We start from the raw sequence: 22,633 nt of genomic DNA on the forward strand, positions 1-22,633 counted from the left end.
TTAGACTTGCTTTTATAGAAAATAACATTCCTGGCATTTTTGCTTTGACGGAAAAGTGGTTGCACCAGGACATCACTGATGGCGAAACTTTTTTCAACATAGATGAATACATATAAGATACGCATATCAGCACGACTGCACTGATAAAAGGGAGGGTGGTGTCCTACTTGCAGTAAATAAAATCATTTCATCTTGTGCATTTGACACTGCGTCCTCCTTAGAGGTTACCTGGGCTGCTTGCCAGACTGCTTGTGGAAAAATTTTAATTGCTGTCTGTTATCGCCCCCTGGAAATGTGCCTTTCTTTTGATAATTAATGTGAAAGCATTGCTACTGCCATGCAGATATGTCCAGCTAGTAATGTTTACCTGTGGGTGGTTTTAATTTCCCCCAAACTGATTGACCACAGTTGACATCCTCTTGTAGCGCTGCAACTAATGTCATTAACTTGACTCCGGACCTTTTTTAAGTAGTCAACCAACCCTTCCACAATACTAACGTTTTAGACTTGGTACTATCTACAGTCCCTGAAAGTGTGTGTCTGGTATCACTTTCAGATGCTTTCAGTGATCATAAACTGCTCCAACAAATGCTTCAGGTACCTTTGCTGTTTATAGGATTACAACGTAAAATATCCATGATTTTACCAAAGCAGCAATGCTTTGCCAGCAATGCCGAACTAGGATTTCTTTTGAACCAATCATTTTTGCCATCATTTTCTTATCGCCCTGTCAATGAAAATTGGGTCCTTTATAAGGAAAGATTGCTTGATCGTGTCGACAAATACGTGGCGTATGTTTCTGCAACTGACGTCAAAACGAAAACATGTTGTGAACAAAAACATAAAAGGTTGTGAACACTAAGAAATAAAAAGAAGCATCGCTACCTTATGCAAAATGCAGTCCTTGCGAGTCTGCATAGCGCAAGTACAAAGACTTTCTAAACGAGTAAACTCTTGCCTTACTCAGTACTAAAGACGTACTTTGCGCATGACTTACCCTCTCTCCTGAAGACTAATCTGCAAAAGGTTTGGCAAGCGATAGCACCTAATCACAATGATGACATTTCCTTGCTGGACGACAACCAACTACCTCTTTCAGATGAAGCCTGTTCTGTGGCGTTTAATATGTTTTCATCTGTTTTCACCAAGGCAGACTACTCTGATGATCCAGGAGTTCCGAAATGTGGATCCATTTATGGGCACCCATCGATATCTCAATTGAAGGTATTGCCTCCTTTACTAATATTGTCACGGTTGAGCGATGAAGACGACAACTATGAGGGCATGACTGAACGCTCGAGCTAGGCGGAAGCCTAAGTTTTCTTGTGCTGTGTAGCTTGATGAATGCCAACCAGCTACTGCCGGTTCAATACTACTCGTAACATCTTTTGGGGGACATGTGGGGTAGCCCTTATTACAACTTGGTCCTGGATCTCTGTAGCAGATGCCACGTTTGTCCTGTCACAGTGCCAGAAGACAGTGCGCCGTCTGGCAAGCAACCACAACAGGCGGGACGAGACGATGATGCTTGCGAACTTAAGGGGTACAGCACGCATCTGGTTTAACTCGCACAAAGAACTGACAAGTTGGGTCGTCTGCAAGCAGAAGCTACCCGATTTGTTTAGCCGATCACTTGGACGACAGCTGGCAGCACGAGAAGAACTTGCAGCGAGAGCTCAGTCGGCCACGGAATCCTGCGTCACGTATATTCAGGACGTGTTAGCCCTGTGCCACAAAGTTGACAGACATGCCGGAGGTGGACAAAGTCGGGCATGTGTTTAAAGGCATAGCTGACGATGCCTTCGCCTTGCTCATTTGTAGGAACTGTTCCACGGTTGAATCCCTCATCACTGAATGTCGGCAGTTTGAACACGCTAAAGGCAGGCAGATTACTCAGTGCTTTGACCGGCTCCCTAACACTGCTGCAACTTCCTCATGCGATGATCCGGTGACGCCATATCCGCTCTCGGCTTCTGACAACCGGGCGAAGATTGTCTGCCGAGAATAGAGGCGATGGCCTCTGCCGCACAACAACAATCCGTGCACAACAATCTTGCAACCATATCCCTTATTCAATCTGTCATGCGTCAAGAGGTTGCCAATATGGGCGTTCTACCTCCATGTACTGCCAGCCACACCCATTACCCCATGTGTCCTACCCGTCAGAACACTCAACACCACGACGCCCCATTTGCCATTGCTGCTGCTTCGGTTCCTCGTTTCCCACCATGCTACAGAAATCTTTCTGAATGGCGCACTCTAGACGATAGATCAATCTGCTTCTCTTGCTCGCGCCACATTTCCAGCCGCTGTCGCCACTTATGGTATTCCCAACCAAGCTTTCGTGATGACCGCTGGCAGTACTCTGGACCTCGCACGCTCAGACGCACTGTACACTGAAGCCACCGCCCAGAGAATGGTCAAACCGCTCGCCGTCACCTCAGGGTTTGCTTGCTTGCTTTGCTTGCGGTTTGTAAACTGTGGTCCTGCATAAATGCACATATGAGCATGAGTGGCCAACACAGTAATCAGCAGTGCTATTGACGCCATGCAAAACCATGCAGAAATTCACATTTTTCTGAAAACACACGCCCTGTAAACTTATGGAGCAATGGTACGTCATGCATTGTGTTGAGTATTGCACCTATATCCTCCACTGTAATATCTCATGGCGTGAATATGAGTTTGTAAACTGTGTTCCTGCAGAAATGCACAAAGGCTCACACTCGGAACACAAGATTTTCCACATTAGTTTCAAACTAGGATTGCTTGAGGGAAATCTGGTACTGCAGTCGTCCAGCCTGCATTGGAATAACACAGGTTCTGGCATGATTTTAGTCTATGGCTGGGATCCCGGGATTTTTTCGCGTCCGTCACGCCGACAGAAGGTTCCGGCTGCAGAGCGCCACGAGCTCATACCCCCGTAAGGTGTGAAGTGAACAGGACAGCTTTCATTTCAGTACGAAGCACAGCCGTCAAGCCACATGATTGACGATGAGGTGCGCACACTTCTGCGTTGATCAACATACGTTGCCGCCAGGCGCGTAGCCAGGAACCTTTTTTCCACAGTATGTAAATTATGTTACTTTTTAAATGCTATTTTATTAATAGTTATATATTTTTAGTTTTAAGATGAATCTTCCTAATAGTATAATATTTTTATGCGGACGAGTCGTCTCAATAGATTTCATTAATAAAATTTAAAACAGCATTACTCAGCGCTGTAGGACATGGGCACGAAAGAAACATTTCGGGGGGAGGCAGGCCTCTACTGCCCTTCCTCCCGGCTACGGGCCTGGTTGCCGCCAATCCCTCGCCAGTGGTCATTGTTGGAGGCTTTAAAGTAGACATCTCAAAACCGGAAACAAAGCAGTGGTTTCACCCACATTGTGGCCGAGTGCGGCCTCGGTTACTTCAATGATCCGAGTCAACCAACTACTGCACACGGGGTCATGCATCGATTTAACTTTGGCCAAAAACATTTCTAATTCATATATTGTCAGTGTGTATCATAGCGACCACAAAGCAGTTATTTCATGAAATAACGTAAGTTCGGGCATATTGGTGTTCCATTTCTGCATCTAGCACACAAGACCAGGACAAAGTGAAGAACTGACGAAGATAGGTGCTAGCGCCTGTCTTTGTCATGCTAAGTGAAGGCGCTAATAAAGACTAGCGCCTATCTTCGTCGGTTCTTCACTCTGTCCTTGTCTTGTACGCTAGATGCACAAACAGTTATAGCAGCCGTTTCAAAGTAATATAAATAAAATAAAGGTTTTTGTAAACTGCATTGAAACGCGTGTGTCACATATCAATTTGAAGAGCAATGTGCGTAATGGGCGCACATCATGGGATTGGTGTTATACAAGTTGCCCTACATTATGCGCAACATATCTACAGCTTCGCTGACCAACCATCTTCACAGGAGTGGATTGGTGGTGATTTTTTACAGCGAAGCTGTATATGGCCAGGGTTCTGTGTATTTTTCGTGTGCGTCAACCAAAATGTGGTCCAATCCTGGTGTTAGTGCAGAAAGGGTGCAAACACTATGGCACATCCCGCTGTGGACTTCGACTAGTATGCTCCAGGAGCTGTTACGCGCCCTTGATCTACCCTTGCCACACCTGGGAACCAGGCACAAGGGTAAGAACAGAGGGTTTTATTCACATGTTCATAAAAAACTGGAATGGTAAGAGACGCTAAGAAAGGACAGACCCGCGTCGGCCATGACTACGGTTGAACCGCCCTCTCTTTGTTGCATTCCAAGCGCTTGTGTACCTAGTTTTCTTTCCTTCCAGCCTCCCGTGGTGGCGGTGCCATCGAAATGACATGCGTGTCTTGTTTCCTTTGGCTCCTCGGGGCAGCGATCCCATCGTCCACTCGAATGTAATGACAAACCAAAAAGACAAGTTGGCGTTCTCCATTTTGAATTTCATTTCTCTTCTGTCGTGTTAATGGGGAGGCCGCGTATAGTCCGGACTCCTGAGGAGCAACGCACCTAGAAAAGCGGCGTCCCGCATGCGCTTGGCGTTTTGTGCACGATCTTGATCGAAGGTGTTTGCCGCCCGTTGGCGACGATTGCATTCTCGTCTCCGTTCCTGCTGTCACTGCTCCTCAGGAGTCCGCACTGTGCACGAATATGATGGAATCAATATAATAATAACAGAGGTGATATGAGAATACGTGTGCGTACCTATCGTCATGATGACCACCGTTCAAGACATTGTGTCCATGCCTTTGTTCAAAATTCTGTATCACCTCTGTGTCATGTGCTAAACAGCTTCGCTGGTCATCCACCTTCACAGAGTGGAATGGCTCATGATTTTTTTTGCTGTTCTTCATGGTTTCATGCTAGTTATACAAACATTTAGAGCAGTTCTGTCTTTCTTTCATAACTTCATAATTCATCACATAACTACCCACGCGTAAAAAAATCGGGATACTTTTGAGTATGTGTATAGGTGGTGTCAGAGCATGATGTCTATAATGTAGTTCTGACTTTTGAAATTGTTTCCACCGCCTGCAACCAGCAAAAGCATAGCTTTTAAGATCTGCATCTATTTTAAAAGTGAAGCTGTTCTAGCTAACCGTAAAAAGTGGCGCCTGCTGTCGCAAACCCTAGCCAAGCTATGACGTAACTGCGTTGCCTAGCAACCACCTTGCGGAGCGGCGTGTGCCTCACCTCCTCTCCGTGCCATACACATGTTGCCTTGACATGGGATGTTAAGGAGAGGGAATTAGAGCATGCACGCAGCATGCGCAATGCTCGGGAAAGAGAAAATGAGAGCAAGATAGCGAAAGAAATCGTACCAGCACCAACGAGGCAACGCGCAGAGGTGCTGCCAATGCCGTCCGCGTTGCCTAGCCGCGCATGCGCTGAAGCAGTAGCGGTGACGGCACCTCGCGTTGCCTAGTAACCGCCGGCGCAGGTGCGTGCTCGCTTCGCCCGACACAGACACGGCTCCTGCCTGCCTGCCTGTGTATGTGGCATGCCAGGAACGCTGTCGCTCGTAGGCGCCGACGTGTCCAGCGCCAGTCACACGAAATGTTGCAAAAAGGAAGGTACCTCAGAAAATCATCGCTCGAGAACACGTTCCCTACATGCGTAGTTAAGTTAAACCAAGTTAAGACGTAGCAGCACCAAGTTAATACCTAGCAGTAGCAGCCAGTAAAACTTGAGGATTGACACTTTCGCTGTGCCTAAGCTTTGCACAATCGAGTGCAAACTTGCCGTCTTTTTTTTTTTCAGAGGGCGCCACCACTGGGTAGTGGATTTCGACGCCACCTATTGCTAAGTCTATAGTCGGGTACAACTTCAGAAGACAGGAGGAGGCCCTGCCCAGTTGAACGAAGCGCAGCAGCCAATTCCTCCGCGACTAAAGAAATAGTCCCGCTCAAAAAATTGTGACTGCTTCTAAAACGCGTATTTGTCGGTATAAATAAGATTTGTGTATCTTGACGAGTAGTTTGGTAAAACTATCATGATGGAAATGCTACCGCACATGCCGGATCGCAAGAGAAAAATAACTCCGTGCCTTCTACAACGCTGTGCGTCGTCTGCTATGGAGCAAGATCGACGGCACCGGGAGTAGCAGTCGCTGACTTAGTAGCATAAGATTCATATATACTTTTTGTGTGTTTGCACAACCTTATTTTTTTAATGTGTTGGGCTTATTTTTAATTAATATCTTTCTTTCTTTTTTTTTTCGCGGTTGCCAACCTGCGATCTCGTGAGTTCGTGCGCGGCATTCCGTGCTAGTTTCCTGCCATGGAGCCCAGCGAGGTGGCATCGGAACGCGATCCTTTGTTGCCGAACGAGCCTCGTGTCGCCTCGATGACCACACCACCAAGGAGCCTCGGCAAGAACAAGAGCGGCCACATCCTGAACAGCAATTCACGCAACATGATCTTCCACTGCTACACGTTTTGGCGTAACAGGCAGCCTGAACGCAGCGTGGAGGACACGAGCAAGTTTGTCGCCGACATGCTCCGTGTCAGCGAAAGGACTGTGTTCAGGGTGAGGGAGGAAGTTAAAGCTTCGCATTTTTCGGGTGGCAAACTGACGACGCCCTCGCGAAAGCACCCACGCAATGCGGAGAAGAGGAGACGCAGCGCGAAGTTTGACAGCTTCACGTTGTGCACGCTGAGGTTATGTGTGCACGATTTCTTTCGCCGCAACGAGATACCGACAGTCGAGAAGATAACTACCGAGTTCTCGGAGCGTATGGAACTCCCATCACTAAGGCAGTGTACTGTGCGTTGCCTGCTTGCCGAGATCGGCTTCAAGCACGAAAAGAGAAGCCGCAACTCGCTGCTTATCGACCGGGATGACATCACCGATTGGCGGAATCGCTACCTCCGTGATGTGGAGCGCTACCGGGCGGAAGGCTGAAATATCTTCTACCTGGACGAGACATGGCCTGACGACGGGTCTAAAACAACCTTCTGGGAAAGGTCAGCGCCTGATCGTGACGCACATCGGCAGCAAGGATGGTTTCGTTGACGGCTGCTTGGATGTATTCAGAGGCCAAAAGACAGGCGACTACCACGAAGAAATGGACGGCAATCGCTTTGAGGGCTGGTTCAATGACATTCTGCAGAAGTTGCCAGCTGGTAGCGTCATTGTTTTAGACAATGCACCTTACCATAGCCGGCGAGAAGAGAAATTGCCGATGACGGCCTGGAAGAAGGAAAAGATACAGGAGTGGCTCACAAGCAAGAACATCACCTACGGTGAAAGGATGATAAAGCAGCTGCTTGAGCTGGTGGTATCTGTAAAGTCACGCTTTCTGAGCTACATCATAGACAACACAGCTGTAAGGGCCGGTTGCATTGTACTCAGGCTCCCGCCGTACCACTGCGAATTTAATCCCATTCAGCTTGTGTGGGCCAAGGTCAAAAATGGCATCGCTGCGGACAACAGAGACTTCAAGCTGTCCACAGTCGACGTCATCTTGAGCGAGAAAATCAAGGAGGTAACGGCGGAAGACTGGAGGAAGAGCGTTCAGCATGTGATGGACTTGGAGGCAAAGTTCAGACTTGACACGCCTGGGAGTGAGCACATTCAACCCATCATCATCCAGCTGGGTGAAGATGACACTGAAGAAAGCGACTCCGACTACGAGCTGTCTGGCATTGAGCCACTCGAAGAAGCATAAAGGCTTTTTATTAACAAAAGAACAGCCCTTATTAGGGCTACCAAAATTTTGCCGGTGGGTTCGCAACAGCCAACCTTCCATTCCGTGACCTCTCAAATAAATAAGCAGTTCCATTTATGGCATATTCCTTATAATAGAAGCTCAATTCTGATAAGCAACGTCCTGCACACATTGTGCTCGATTTAAGAAGTGGCATAGAAACACATTTAAATACTGGCATATCTGAATTGAAACACTATTGTTAACCCTGATTATCATTGGCGGGCTCAAAATGCTCATTCAGGCAGCCACCGTCGAGTTTGACGCGCCCCATAGTGAAATAGCAGCAGTCAGAGCACTCTTTATGGTTCTGTTAGCAGTCTGCACTGGAAATCACAGTCATGTCATAGCGAGTGGTGGTGAAATAGCAGCAAGCAACACGAAACTGACAGCCACAGTCAGCAGCTTGAATGCCAAAGCACATTCATGTGGTTGCATTGTTTATATTGCTATCTGGCTCACACAAGTAATGCAATTAAGAGAACAAATTGACATCATTAGCTTAGTGAGGCCCAAAATGCTCATTCAGGCAGCCACCGTCGAGTTTGACGCTCCCCATAGTGAAATAGCAGTAGTCGGAGCACGCTTTATGGCTCCGTTAGCAGTCTGCACTGAAAATTGAAGTGTTGTCATAGCCAATTTTCAATTTATTAATCTGGCTTGAGCAAGTAATGTGAATGCAAGCACAATTATTAACGTGATTAACTTTGCTAGCATTTTTTTTTGTCATATTTACGTACCGGAAAAATGCTCAGTAAAGTTGAACGTGTTTTAGTGAGTCACTTTGTTCATTACAAGCCGTAGGCAAAGTCAGGGACAGATTCAGACAGTGATATTGGGGAAGTAATAAATGGTGAAAGTTGCAAAAGCTCTCACAGCACTGCTTTGCTGGACTCCATTCACTAGAAAACTGCATTTGTAATGATGAAAGCGTCAAGACAGGAAATGATACCCCACTGCAAAATGTTATATGTGTGTACCACATGTGACGGGCAGCAAAACCATCTGTTTATTGAGACTGAATGCAACAACATAGCAAGGTGCTGTTTCACAATATGGCACCTTTTCATGTGCACTTTTGGCAAGCTACCGTATGCACTGATGCATAAACACATTAACAGGGGTAAGAGACGAAGTAACTGAGCAAGCCATGTGATGCTTTTAACATTTTGTATCTGTCAATGTTTCTGTTGTCACAGCTGATAAAACTTTCTTTGGTGCAAGTTGGTTAATCACGTTGCAGCAACAGCACAAGAAGCAAGGTCAGAATAGTAGGAGAAAACAAAGCAAGGTAGACAAGAGAGAATAGCTTTAATGACATCGAAGAGACCAGCCCTGCTATTCACAGGACTTGGTGCTTTGAATGAGACGAGTTAATGGAATTGTCGAAAGTCGTGGCTGCAGCATGCTTACAAGAACAAATGCAAAAATAAAAGGATAGAAATAGGAATAAATACATACATGCACGGAAGAACTCACATATTCACACACATGAACACAAACGCGAGCGCGGAAACTAAGATCTAAAATACAAAAAAGGGGCAAAATAACAAATATACACAAACACACAAGAAAACACACACACACATTTAACGCAGACGCGAGTAGAACTATTAGGAGTCAGTTCACAAGCAGCTGTGCCTACTTTGTCGTACTTTTTTTTAATGTACATATTGGCTCTGTTGCCTTCACTGTCATAGGAATTTTTTAGTAGCGACATATCACGACAAAGCGCAAAGCTGTGTTGTGGGAAAGCAAGTCGAGCGCTGACAACACAGCTTATGCATGATTGTGTCACAGCAGGCTTTCTACAGCTGGCGCGTGCAGTGAGCGAAGAGTTCTAAGCCACACAGCGACGCGAATTCATTCCAAGCTCCCTTGCAACGGCACCAGTGTATCAGTCATTACTTTATATTAGCATTCAGGCTGACATTAAGGAAACAAAGACTGCTTCCAAACGCCTGATCGTTAACAATCCAATGACATTCGCTCAAGCAGCGCGTGTTAGTCACTGATTGTTAGCATTGGTAGAAAGCAATCAATCGACGGTGCTACACAACACTCGAACGACGCTGCTAGACGCTCGGCTATCTTATCACACTGCTGCCAACGATCGGTCATTTGCACGCTGAGCTGGCAGCAACGAATCTTTGCGTTGGAGGTTGCTTTCACAAAGCTTTTCTGTTGAGAAACTCGCAGGTTGGTTTCATCCGCGCACGCTTTTCTCATTTATCCTGATAATGGTTTTGCTCCATCACTTCACCACGTCCGACGAGAAACGCAGGGGCACAGTACACAAACACACCCGCCGCTCACAGTAGGTACCAGACTTCCTCCTCGAACTCCCCTCGTCGTAACTTCACTTAGGAGCAAAACAAAACACCACGGAACAAACACGTACGATGTTTGTTTGCAGCGGTATGTCGCCGCGGGATCCTGTTTCCACACGAAGCACAGCGCAGCGCCACCGATGTTCGCTGCAATCTTTCTTCGCCGGCTCACGGCTCAGAACAAACGCACGCGGCACAAATTGTGCATCGTAAGCTCACAATAATATTTCCGGCATGACAGACCACCACAAACAATTCGAATTCACTCTGATGAAGGGAGACGCACAGAGCTGACGCGACTGGGCCCAGTTCAAAGCGAGGGCGGCCATGTTGGGCATGTTCTCCGTCGGCGGGGACACCGGCCGTCCGTCCGGCTCATGACGTCACCTGAAGTGCGCGCCTATTGGTGCCGGCTCGTGTGCATCCGCCTTTGAGGGGCAAATACCGCTGTCTTCTAAAGTTGTATCCGACTATAGATAACATTGGAGTAGTAAAACTCACTATTCCTGATATCTTAAGCAATTTCATTTTATCTTTAATAATCCGGAAAATGTATTGCATTAATTGCAGTCTGATATTTGCAATAAAAAAACTTGTGACAGCGGGACAAACTTCACTGCGGGAAGAGCAAAGTTTAGGCCAGTTAACTCACCTTAATTGACATACTGGATGTGGTGTGCACAGGAACTAGTGGCCGTTTGGTATTCATGCATGCGCTTTCATTATCTGTGGGAGCCTTGTCTCACTGCTTTGGTGAACTCTGCATGCAGGCAGTTCTACCAACAGTATGCCAACACTACTGTGGACCTGCAGGACACAAGAAATTTGTCGCCCTGCCAACGGTGAGCTGCTTTGTTCATGTTTACTTACAGATGCAGATACACTCACAATTTCTCTTTCCAAGGCATTGCACAAAGAATTGAAACTATTGCTCACTCGTAACCTGTGTATCAAATGCTCACTACCACTGCAAGGAAATGGGCTAAGTCATGGAGGCAGGTCATGCAAAATATCACAATAGCTTTCACAAAGGTTCATTGGACTGGAATGCTGTGTACACCTTAATGTGACAACATGGCACATGCTATGCACATATAGTCTTTGTACGCTTCACGACAGGTTTGTGCAATGAGACACAGAGTGGTTGTGGGAAAACTTGAGTGTCTCAATACAAAAATATCCCTGTGGGACCAAATTAAGCGCATGCGGCACAAACAACATTCCACCTGTATCCCACTTTTGACACAATGGTGCCGTTTATGATTTGAATAGGGGTGTGCGAAAAGTTATTTTTGAGACCATATTGAATGCTGTCAAAGGTCAATCGAATTGTTTGAAAGGTACAGAGTACCTTTCAAACATTTTTCGAATATTGAACAACCTTTTTCACCACTACTATGAAACGCGTGTTGACAGCCCGCTGCATTGGCTTAGCAGCTATGGTGTTGTGCTGCTAAGCATGACAGTCGGATTCCTGGCCATGGCAGTCGCATTGAGGTACAGTAGAACCTCGTTCATACGTGTTCAAAAAATACGCGAAAAATAAACGTACCATCCGGAAAAACGTACAATCCGAATCCAGTAAAAATTGAAGCTGACAAGCCTATATTGAGGTGCAAGGGCAGAAAACATTTATTTCTTGCAAAACATTGTTATTTTCTGCTGTTGTGTCTCACCCTTGGACAGGAACAACTCCTTTTGCACACGTTGCAGACCCTTGTCCGCATTTTCGTTGTCTTTCGTGCGAAAGAAACTTTGTAAGGCTTCCAGGCCAGCAAGGGCTTCGGCGAAGGTAGCCGGTGGGCGCAAGCCTTCGTTCTCGCCGCCGTCTTCAGGAGCCTCGTCCCCCACCACCTCCGCTACGATCTCGGCGACACTTTGCGGCTCGCAAGTCGGGACATCGTTGTCAATCGCGACGAACTCGGTGAAGGGCACATCAGCACCAGTGGACAGGAATTCCTCATCCATGTCGTAGTCGCACGCCTCGGGGTCATTCTCGCTGCGCTCCGTATCCTCGGCTGCAGGCTGACGCTGAAAGCCGCACTTCTTGAAGCAGTTATTAACTGTTTCACGCTTCACACTCTCCCAAGAAGTGTTGAAGTAGTGCATCACATCGAGAAGTGATAGTTTCCCGGGGTCCTGGCCACGTGACACGCGAGCAAGAAAGCGTCGCACAATGCACTTCCGGTACAAATGTTTGATGTTCTTGATAATACCAGCGTCAAGAGGCTGCAGGTGGCTGGTCATGTTTGCTGGTAGAAACGCCACACGAACGTTGCGAAGGAATGACGTGTCCTTCGGAGGGGCAGCGCAGTTGTCCAAAAAGGGCAGGCCACTGCGCCCCTTGCATCCGAATCGTCCGTCAAGGTAACGCATTCAAAAGGTTCACAAGTCATTCACGCCTTCGTGTTGTTCTTGTAGACACAAGGCAGATGAGCGATGTTCTGCAGGCATGTCGGGTTTTTTGCCTTCCCACTCATCCACGGCTTCATCATGTCGCTGCCGTCTTCATTGCAACAAAGCAACACAGTTACTCGGTCTTTGCTGACTTTTCCACCATGGCAGGACTCGCCCTTCATGCTTAACGACTTGCTAGGCTGAACTCGAAAAAAAAAGACCAGTACATCCGCGTTGTAAACGTTTCGTGAATCAAAAGAATTAATTATGGTGGGGAGCAGCGATAACCACTTATCGACGTCGGCCAGATTCACGCTTGCTGCCTCCCCATTCACCTGCCACTAGGCGATGCCATGCCTAGCTCGAAAGCGACTTATCCACCTGTTGGAGGCGGCGAAGTCGTCAATCCAAAAAACATCGGCAACTTCGAGTGCTTTCTCTTTAAGCACGCTGTCGTCGAAGTGAACACCGGAGGCCCGCGCTTGTTTAAAACACTTCAATAGCGCCTCCTCCAGCTCCCCATGACGGGCTCCACGAGCTTGCTTTGTTGCGCCATCGTGTTCATCTCGATCTCTTTCCGCTTCGACACCACGGTATTCACAGTAGACGCTGGCAGTCCAAGTTCGTTCGCTATGTCGATTCGCTTCCTCTTTGGGTTCCTGTTGATAACCGCTAGGACATTCAGCTTGTCCTTAATCGACAAAGGCTTGCGCTTCCTCGACGCCATGTTCGGCTGCATGCTACCACTACCGACCGCAGCTGTCACGAATTGCGCACAACTGAGCAGCGTGTAGCCTTGCACTAACTAAACCTTGCATCAGCCGCCACCACCAGAAGTGGCGCTACAGTACAGCTAATTTAGTGTGGCTAAAGTGTACTAGATTGGGGGAGTGGGTCCAGCAGACGCCTTGGCAAGCGCTGAGGGTGAAGCAAAAAACATGGAAATTGTGGCGGCGCTGCCATCACCTTAGTCTGAATCTCTGGCCAGTTGGCTCTGGCTGTTTCGGCAGCGCTCATTGGCTGAGACGAGCTCACGGGCTGATTAACCGTCGTCTGCTCGATGCACCGTCGTTGCGTCGTTTGCATTCTTTCCGCCACTGTTTTTCCATTTTATTTAGAAAAGATCAGTGGGGAATAACACCAGTGTTGCCGCCACCGAGTATCCGCCTGTAAAAGCTCCATGCAGCTGTGGTAGGGTCTCCGACGCGACAAGCGTCCGGCCGGCGCGCAGGGCCGCTCATTCGGGAGAAAGCGACGGTGGCGTTACCAACTTTTCAATAAAAAAAGCCTCAGCTTCGTTGGACCCACTCTCCCAATCTAGTACACTCTAGTGCGGCGAAGCCAAAAAAATTAATTCGCGTGCGCGTTAGAATCGAGTACGACACTAAATCTGTCGTACCATTCGGAGAACCCGAAATTTGCATGGCCAGATTGAAAAGCATAGGTCCGAGGATGGAGCCCTGGAGCACTCCCCTATCCAAGTAGTAGGTCCTCGTTCTCCATTCCGGTGCCTTGCCATGGAGCTGGATTGGAAGCCGCGGGGGCGAACGAGCAATGCAGAGAAGTAACGGAGAGGGGGGATTGAGCACTGCAGAGAAGCCGCGGGGGCGAACGAGCAATGCAGAGAAGTCACGGACGGGGGGGGGATTGAGCACTGCAGAGAAGCCGCGGGGGCGAACGAGCAATGCAGAGAAGTCACGGACGGGGGGGGGGATTGAGCACTGCAGAGAAGCCATGGGGGCGAACGAGCAATGCAGAGAAGTCACGGAGAGGGGGGGGGGGATTGAGCACTGCAGAGAAGCCGCAGGGGCGAACGAGCAATGCAGAGAAGTCGCGGAGGGGGAAAATTGAGCACTACAGAGAAGCCGCGGTGGTGAACGAGCAATGCAGAGAAGTCACGGAGAGGGGGGGGGGGGATTGAGCACTGCAGAGAAGCCGCAGGGGCGAACGAGCAATGCAGAGAAGTCGCGGAGGGGGAAAATTGAGCACTACAGAGAAGCCGTGGTGGTGAACGAGCAATGCAGAGAAGTCACGGAGAAGGGGGGGGGGGGGGATTGAGCACTGCAGAGAAGCCGTGCGGCGGCCGTCTGCCACTTAGCACTTCACAAGCACATGAGAGCGGCCGTTTTGCACACCTGAATGATAATTTTACGCTGCAGAACGTATCATTCGACCGCAGTTTGCCGCAATGCTGACTGGTTGCTGCCGAATAATCATATTTTCCGGGAGCATATTAACTGGAATGTATCAACATTCTATGTATTAACATTCTCTATGGGGTTATGTTTATTTTTCACGATTGCGAACGTAGGAGCCAGGAAATCGTAGTAAGCGGGACCATATCAGCGAGGTTCTACTGTATAGGCAAAATTCCAAAAACGCTCGTGTTGTAAAAATTCGTCCCCCACAACAGCATGCTTCATATTGTGGCATGTAAAAGCCCAGAATTACTTTGCGGACATTCCAGTATTTGCTACATTGGCTAGTTGTCATTACATCGCACATTAGGAAGTGCCCTTTATTCAAAACTCGAATGGAGATTTAAAAGGTAGTCATATTAGCATCTCTGTTGAGACTAGAATGGAAATGCGTGTTGACTGCAGTGATGGCAGAGCAACAAAATCATTTATACTTTAGTGACATTGTCGCTGCAGATGGTGCTGCTATTGTAAGAATCAGTGTTGCAATAGAACATATTCGGACCCTTGACAATGCACAGTTGCAGCATATAGGGTCAAACAATACTCATAGCTGAATGTTGTTTGCATGAAGGAAATTCAATTTACATGATTGTGGTTAAACTGGAAAGTCTGGCTACCAAAGCTGCATAACTTTTATGTTCTGTGCCCACCGTGGCAGGGCAGAAATTTGCTTCATTTTATTGCGATAGCAATTATATGGACACTTCAACCGGATTTCTGCCGTCCTTGTCGCCGTCGTCGTCGCCGTGAGGTTCCGTTTAGATAAAATCTTCGCCGCGCGCCGTATGCCCAAGCGGAAGCGTGCGGGGACGCGCGCTATCACGGAGAGCGAACGCACTCATCTCCCACGCGCAAGCAAGGAAACAGGAAGCCAGCGCCGGAGGGAGCGGGGGGGGGGGGGGCTGCACTACTACTCTGCCAACAACCGCGCGCGTCGCTCGTCCGCACCGTCTCTTATCTCCACACGGCTCTGACCTTTATGCGCCGTGCATTCGCCGCTCAGTTTCCGTTGAAGCGATAGACCGCACGTACCTTCGCCTGCTGCGGCGTATGCTTGCTGCCAGCGTTTTGACAGTCGTTGTCTGCAGTCATTCAGTGTGATCTATTCGTGTTTTTTTGTGCGCGCTCACACCACGCTTGTTCATTCAGTTAGTACTAGTCGGGCGACATTTTCCAACGCACGCTACACATGCAATGCTGCCCGGATCGGCAGTTGTGATGTGTTTTGTCACTGATCTCGGGGGTGTACGGGTGTTATGAGAGATGGAGAGGGAAGGCACATGGCGACACAGCAAGCATGTTTTAATCCCACCACAAACTCAAAAAACCTCAAACCAAAAAACTCAAATGCACACTGAACAATGAATAAATAAAGGTTAACAACAACAACCTAATGAATCAATAAATATACTCTTAAGTTTCGCCTCCGTTAGTTCTGAGCGTTTTCTCTACGAAAGTCTGGCAACTCTGGCCTACTGTTGTGACGCTACTGTACAGTGGCTAGAATAGGGAAGTGTGACGAAGGCCCCGCCGCTCGCGTGAGCGTTTGAGATGCAGCCGCAAGGCGGCGCTCACGCTTGCATTCACGTCGCCCGGCCAGGCCCGACGATCGACTAGCCGGATAAGCGCCCCGATTCGCGATGCGAATTTCCTTTTGTTTACCTCGAATGGTACATCTTGCTCAGCCGCTCGTGTTCGCAAAGATCGCAGCAACATAATAGCAACATATGCGCCCTATAAATTCGCATATAACACGTTTTTTGCTCGCGAGATCTTGGCCGTCTTGGCATGTTTACCTGGGAGGCCGCGCAGACGTGCCTCGAGTTTTATTTCTTCAATGCGGTCTTATTTTACGCGCAAATTACTGTCTATAAACGCACGCTTGAACGAAAACAACTGTCCTTGCTTGCAAAGATGAATTTAGTCCCTGGGTTGTTCGTTAAAGAAAGATGCAATTGGATTTCACTTAAATATATGCAACTGCCCTTAATTGGAATGCACCGATGATTATGTTACATAGAAAGTTGCCTTGGCTCGCTCAATATTTTCACGTTTGCGCGATTTCTTCGAAACTTGGATGTTATAAGCGAAATATGGTGGAATTATTGATAATTTTTATCAATCACTGTGTTGCCGTGTACTGTAAAGTGTCGCTTCAATAAATGTTACGAGGAAACATAATTAGTTTTGAGCTCGTCGCTCATAACAAACTTTTAATTTCAATGCGTTTCGAACAAACAGAACACCATATACTTGACAAGAATAAAAAAAAACAAAAAAAAAACAGGTTCGGTTAAAGGAACATAAATAAACAGAACACATTTGACAAGAACACCGAAAAAGGCTGACGGTGCATTTAAAATAATAATGAGAACATTAGAATTCTTGTTTCCTTTGCTTGCCCAGTTTCAATGGGGATAACACAGGAACAAAAATTAAAAATTATGGGTTTTCACGTGCCAAAACCACGATCTGATTACGAGGCACGCCGTAGTGGGGGACTCCTGGACCACCTGGGGTTCTTTAGCGTGCACGTAAATCTAAGTACACTTGTGTTTTCGCATGTCGCCCCTATCGAAATGTGGCCGCCGTGGCCGTGACTCGATCCCGCGACCAGGGACAAAAATTAAGCGCTCAAGTTAATAGGTTCTCGCCTCTTACATTGCAAAGCAGCAGCATGGGGCATCAACAATACAGACAAAATTACTGCAGCCCTCATGTAAAGGTAATGCGCATGAAGCAAAGGTAGAAATACCGGTTTCGACGCAGCGCATACACAAAAGAGAACCAATAACAACTGTGCACAACCGAGAGAAAACAAGAGTGATGAACCAAGAATAAAATATTTTAAGCAACATTCTTGTAAAGCAAGGAAATCATGCACACTAAGTCGATTAACACACTTAAAGCTACTATAGCCACTGTACTTAAAATTTAACATGAAGGTGTGTAACTGAACACAATGCACATTCCCTTTCATGGTTCTCATTATCGTCCTGCGAAGTTTCAAGTGCTTTTTTTTTCTCTCTCTCTCTTGTAGATGCTCGCTCTTCGTTTTGCACGATTTGTAACCATGCGGTCATGCGCAGCCAAGCACAAAACAGTGACTTTGACGGCGGCTCATCCCTGAGCACTTGTCAGCACCGCACGAAACATCACTTCGCACAAGAATTTCCAACAAAAAGCGAGAGAAACTCGCGTATCGGGCGCTCAGCTCGACGTATAAACGAGTGCGAGCGCCCCCCGGCGGATGCATCACAAGCGGCGATGGCGGTTGCCATAGGAGCCGCGGGGCGGTAATCACACTTCCCCTATTCTAGCCACTGTACTACTAAGATGGGACGCTCTTACTGAGTTCGTTGTTCCCGTTGCACGTATTTTCCCGGCGGGGATCTCGTTGGACCTTTCTTAATGTCGTCGCCTTCGCCGACTGTCGTATAGTCGTTGCTGCCTTGCAGTCGGTCCTTCAACTGGCTCGTCTCGGGAGCCTGGGTAACCCGGTCGCTGTTGCTGACGTGGCCGGGAGAGGTGACGGGTTAGGCCTAGCGACGTGCTCGGCCGCCGCTTCCGTCCAGCTTCTTTCCCGAATGCCGACGTGGCGTTCCGGAGATCATCGAACGTGCCGGTCTGCCGTGGAAGAGGGGTCCTTTCTGGGGTGCCCGGTCCTGCTCCTAGAGGCTGCAGCCGGTCTAGGAGCCTCACTTGAACCTGCCGAGGTCAACGGCCACACCTTGGACGGCCAACGTCACGGACTCGGCCAGACCCTCAAGTTTCCCGTCGCCAGAGCAGAGCTGGCGATGCGACCTTCCTGGCCCGGAGCCACGTCGATAATGCTCGCTCAGCCTTGCTTCTCCCTCGATGACAGCTCGGATCACGCGCCTCGTGCGCTCGCGCCGTTTGGAACGCTTCGATCACATCGTCGTTGTCTTCTTTTATTTCGCCTCCGGCCTCTTACTCATGACAATGGCCCCCTCCTTCAAGAGTTTTTTTCCAAAAAACTGCTTTCTCTTGTCCTTAATTTTCCTACTGGACTCTTCTTCTGAGACTTGCACACTTCACTTGTGCTCGCGGCTCGCTTGTCACCACAACATTTACGCGCACGTTTCACCTTTCACCGCACAATACACTGCTTTCAATAGTTCATAATGTTCATTGTCCCTAAACCTTCTACATGAATAAACTTGTTCCAAAATATACATTTGTGAAAACTAACCACTGATCTAGGTCGTTCCTAAATCGTATTCCTTTGTATCCTACCAGTTGTACCTACACTATTTTTTCCTCCTTCTCCAAAACTCCCACGCTTCTCTACGTCCAGCCTGCTTCCTTCTCTTTCCTCCTCTAGCACATTTCTCGTGCAGCTTGGAAGCTCTCTGCATTATCTTTAGCTTCATCTTTTCTTTTGACGTCCACGTCTTCACATGCACGCGCGTTTTCTTACGCCGTCGTGCTTTCAATCTCCCGTGAATCCTCTTACCCTTGCGCGTTTCACCTCTTAGACAACTAGGGCATCTATCGTCTTTCTCGTTTCTCTCAGAGTATTAATGACTCATCTTATCTGGTGCCTGGTGCTCCCTGGAGTCAACTTCACTTATCAACCTCATATCGTTCCGAGGTGAAGCTACTTTTTCCTCTGCTACATTCTGCTCTTTAGTTCTGCAAACCTCTACCGAGATGGCAATCATCCTCTTATCATTGTCCTTCTGACTCAAGACTTCCTCCTCAGTCGTGAACTTCTCTACGCTGTCACGGGCGCTATCTAAACTGCCTGCGTCTTCTGACGTCCCTCTGCTGTCAAGCTGCTCTATACGCTAGTGGGCCTACTCTCTATCTTTAACTCGGCCTCACTCGCTTTTCTTTTTGATTCCTGAGCTCTTTCTTGCAGCATCGTGGTCTCTTTCTCTAGGAACTGTTTCCTCTCTTCGTAGGCTCTCTTAACTGCAGCAAGTTCTGATGATCGAACGGCCTCTACGCGTTTCCTTTCATCCTCAATTAGTTTGAGGCCCTGCTCCTTGCTGAACTTCTGCTTGCGAATAGTGGCCGATATCGCCTCCCAATCCATCTCTGCAACTGCCGAGTATCAGTGACTGGGCAGGATAGAATCCGGGAACGGATCCTGGCAGGCTCGCCAATTGTGATGTGTTTTGTCACCGATCTCGGGGGTGTACGGGTGTTATGAGAGATGGAGAGGGAAGGCACATGGCGACACAGCAAGCATGTTTTAATCCCACCACAAACTCAAATGCACACTGAACAATGAATAAATAAAGGTTAACAACAACAACCTAATGAATCAATAAATATACTCTAAGTTTCGCCTCCGTTAGTTCTGAGCGTTTTCTCTACGAAAGTCTGGCAACTCTGGCCTACTGTTGTGACGCTACTAGGATGGGACAAGGAGGCATTGATGGGACGCTCTTACTGAGTTCGTTGTTCCCGTTGCACGTATTTTCCCGGCGGGGATCTCGTTGGACCTTTCTTAATGTCGTCGCCTTCGCCGACTGTCGTATAGTCGTTGCTGCCTTGCAGTCGGTCCTTCAACTGGCTCGTCTCGGGAGCCTGGGTAACCCGGTCGCTGTTGCTGACGTGGCCGGGAGAGGTGACGGGTTAGGCCTAGCGACGTGCTCGGCCGCCGCTTCCATTCAGCTTCTTTCCCGAGTGCCGACGTGGCGTTCCGGGGATCATCGAACGTGCCGGTCTGCCGTGGAAGAGGGGTCCTTTCTGGGGTGCCCGGTCCTGCCGTGAGAGGCTGCAGCCGGTCCAGGAGCCTCACTCGAACCTGCCGAGGTCGACGGCCACACCTTGGACGGCCAACGTCACGGACTCGGCCAGACCCCCAAGTCTCCCGTCGCCAGAGCGGAGCTGGCGATGCGACCTTCCTGGCCCAGAGCCACGTCGATAATGCTCGCTCAGCCTTGCTTCTCCCTCGATGACAGCTCGGATCACGCGCCTCGCGCGCTCGCGCCGTTTGGAACGCTTCGATCACATCGTCGTTGTCTTCTTTTATTTCGCCTCCGGCCTCTTACTCATGACAGCAGTGCAGCGCTACAGGTGTGTCCCTTCGCACGTGCTGCCCACGGGAAGCGCTTCTCATCAACACCACCGTTTCACACGCGTCTTCTCGTGGTCATCGAGCCTCTCTTCATGTTGGTCTACTTACGCCGCAGCACACCTGCTTACTTAATCAGCTCATGTTTACTACAATTCATATTGCTACCAAAGCCGCTCACCTTACTTCGTATGACATTGCTGTGTTGCTATCGCATTCATTGCTTCGCCCTTAGGGCGAAACTGTGACATTTTTTGCTTTAGTTTTATGGCTTGTGTGCATATTTGGCAATGTGATGTATTTGAAAACTACTCCTAAAATATCTGCATTTGGAAATAGTGACTATTCAATTTGAGGACCAGATCAAATAGGACAGTATATTGTTTTTGAAATTTTTAAATATTCACAACCCCCAGATGTAGAGTACCATGGTGCATCCTTGAAGTCACTTTCATTCGTTTGCAATTTCACATGCTCTTTTTTGAGTCTTTTACACACGGTAAAGGCATTCACATCTTGCATTTCCTAGATCCTGCATTGCCTGAGAGTTGAATGACCTTTAATTTTTTTCATGTGTGGATTTGGATGGTGCTGAAATGACAGACAGTTAAAAGGCTTTAGCGGAGCATATCGGTATTTTGTATTGCTCGCACCCAAGTTGTGTAAGGCCCATCCTCGTGTAAAGCTTGCTGCCACACTTTTTAAATATTTTAAAAGTATCATTGAGCATAATGTGAATACCTGTGTGCATCGCCTTGGAGATTGATTGCTTTATTTGCTTCGTCACAGTACAGTGTAACAGGAGGCGGAGGGAAAAGCCGTTCAAATGACGGCTTGAGAGATCCTCCGCCCCCTTTGTGAACAATGGCAGCAGCTGAAGGACATCACAATATCATAGCACTTTTCTTTTTTAACTGTCACATTGTTTTACGTAAAGATCATGCCATAAGGGAAAACTGAAAACGTGGTTTATACATAGCTTATACAACAAAGAAACCTGCTGCAATCTTCTGCACCTAAATAAATTGCTACATAGTTTATACAACAAAAAGAGCCGCTAATTCTGCGACACTTAAATGAGACACATCTATACCTTTGTTAGTTTAATTATTTAGAATTTGCGGAAGAGTACATCGAAGCATCTGAAAACCATAATTAGTACGAAAGTAAGGAACGCTCCACATTTCTGTATTTCTTATTTCATATGTCTTTTCCTTTAAGCAAAGATTCGCCATCGCCATAAACAAAAAGTTTGAGCTTTTGCAGCTAAGACAGTACTCTCCTAGTAGTCTGTATTGGTATAGGTCATTCATTTTGATTATCTTATATTTTTTAAATAGTGGGTCGCTAGGTGCTAGAACTATAGCATTGTCTATCAGCCTCAGTATTTTCTTCTGTATTCTCAGTAATTTTGTTAAGTTTATTTCTGTAGTTGTTCCCCAACCCAAATAGCAATAGTTAAGAACTCAACAGCGATTTGTATATCAATAACTTCACCAAGTTGGAGATGAGGTACCGGATATGGCTTAATTTTATTTTAATATTATTGACGTGGTCATCCCATTGCAAAGAACTAGAGAAATGTACCCCACTGACTTCACTATTTCTATATGTGAGCCTCTAAATACAATTTTATTCTCCTAAGTCACTTGTTGACCTTTCGAATGAAAAACTATGGCTTTTGTTTTAGTGGCATTTATTTTTAACTTATTGTTACTTGTCCAGTTGTCTAACTTCTGTAAGGCCGCTGTTTTGACCTTGGACGCCATGCAAGAGTGACTAGTGCCCTCTGGCACTAGTCACTCTTGTGACTGATGTTTCGCATACCACACCCAGCCTCATTAGCAACTGCAGAACTTATAGCAATTGATGTTGCTCTGAAGTGCGTGCAACAGGAGTTAATCACATGGAAGGTTGTCATCCTTACGGACTGCTGCGCTACTGTTAGTGCTGTTAGTG

The 22,633-nt window shown here is 47.6% G+C and overlaps 1 protein-coding gene across 2 annotated transcripts in view; it reads left to right on the plus strand.

Annotated features, from left to right (window-relative positions):
• Window positions 1-22,633, plus strand: part of LOC119445370 (28S ribosomal protein S23, mitochondrial) — a 63,659-nt gene that overhangs the window by 16,646 nt on the left and 24,380 nt on the right. For both annotated transcript variants that reach the window (XM_049664512.1, XM_037709674.2), the window contains exon 3: window positions 10,798-10,869. In XM_049664512.1, coding sequence (XP_049520469.1) covers window positions 10,798-10,869 — 72 coding nt within the window. The remainder of the gene's footprint in view (window positions 1-10,797; window positions 10,870-22,633) is intronic.

The sequence above is a fragment of the Dermacentor silvarum genome, chromosome 3 (assembly GCF_013339745.2).
Source record: "Dermacentor silvarum isolate Dsil-2018 chromosome 3, BIME_Dsil_1.4, whole genome shotgun sequence".
In the NCBI taxonomy this organism is placed as follows: Eukaryota; Metazoa; Arthropoda; class Arachnida; order Ixodida; family Ixodidae; genus Dermacentor; species Dermacentor silvarum.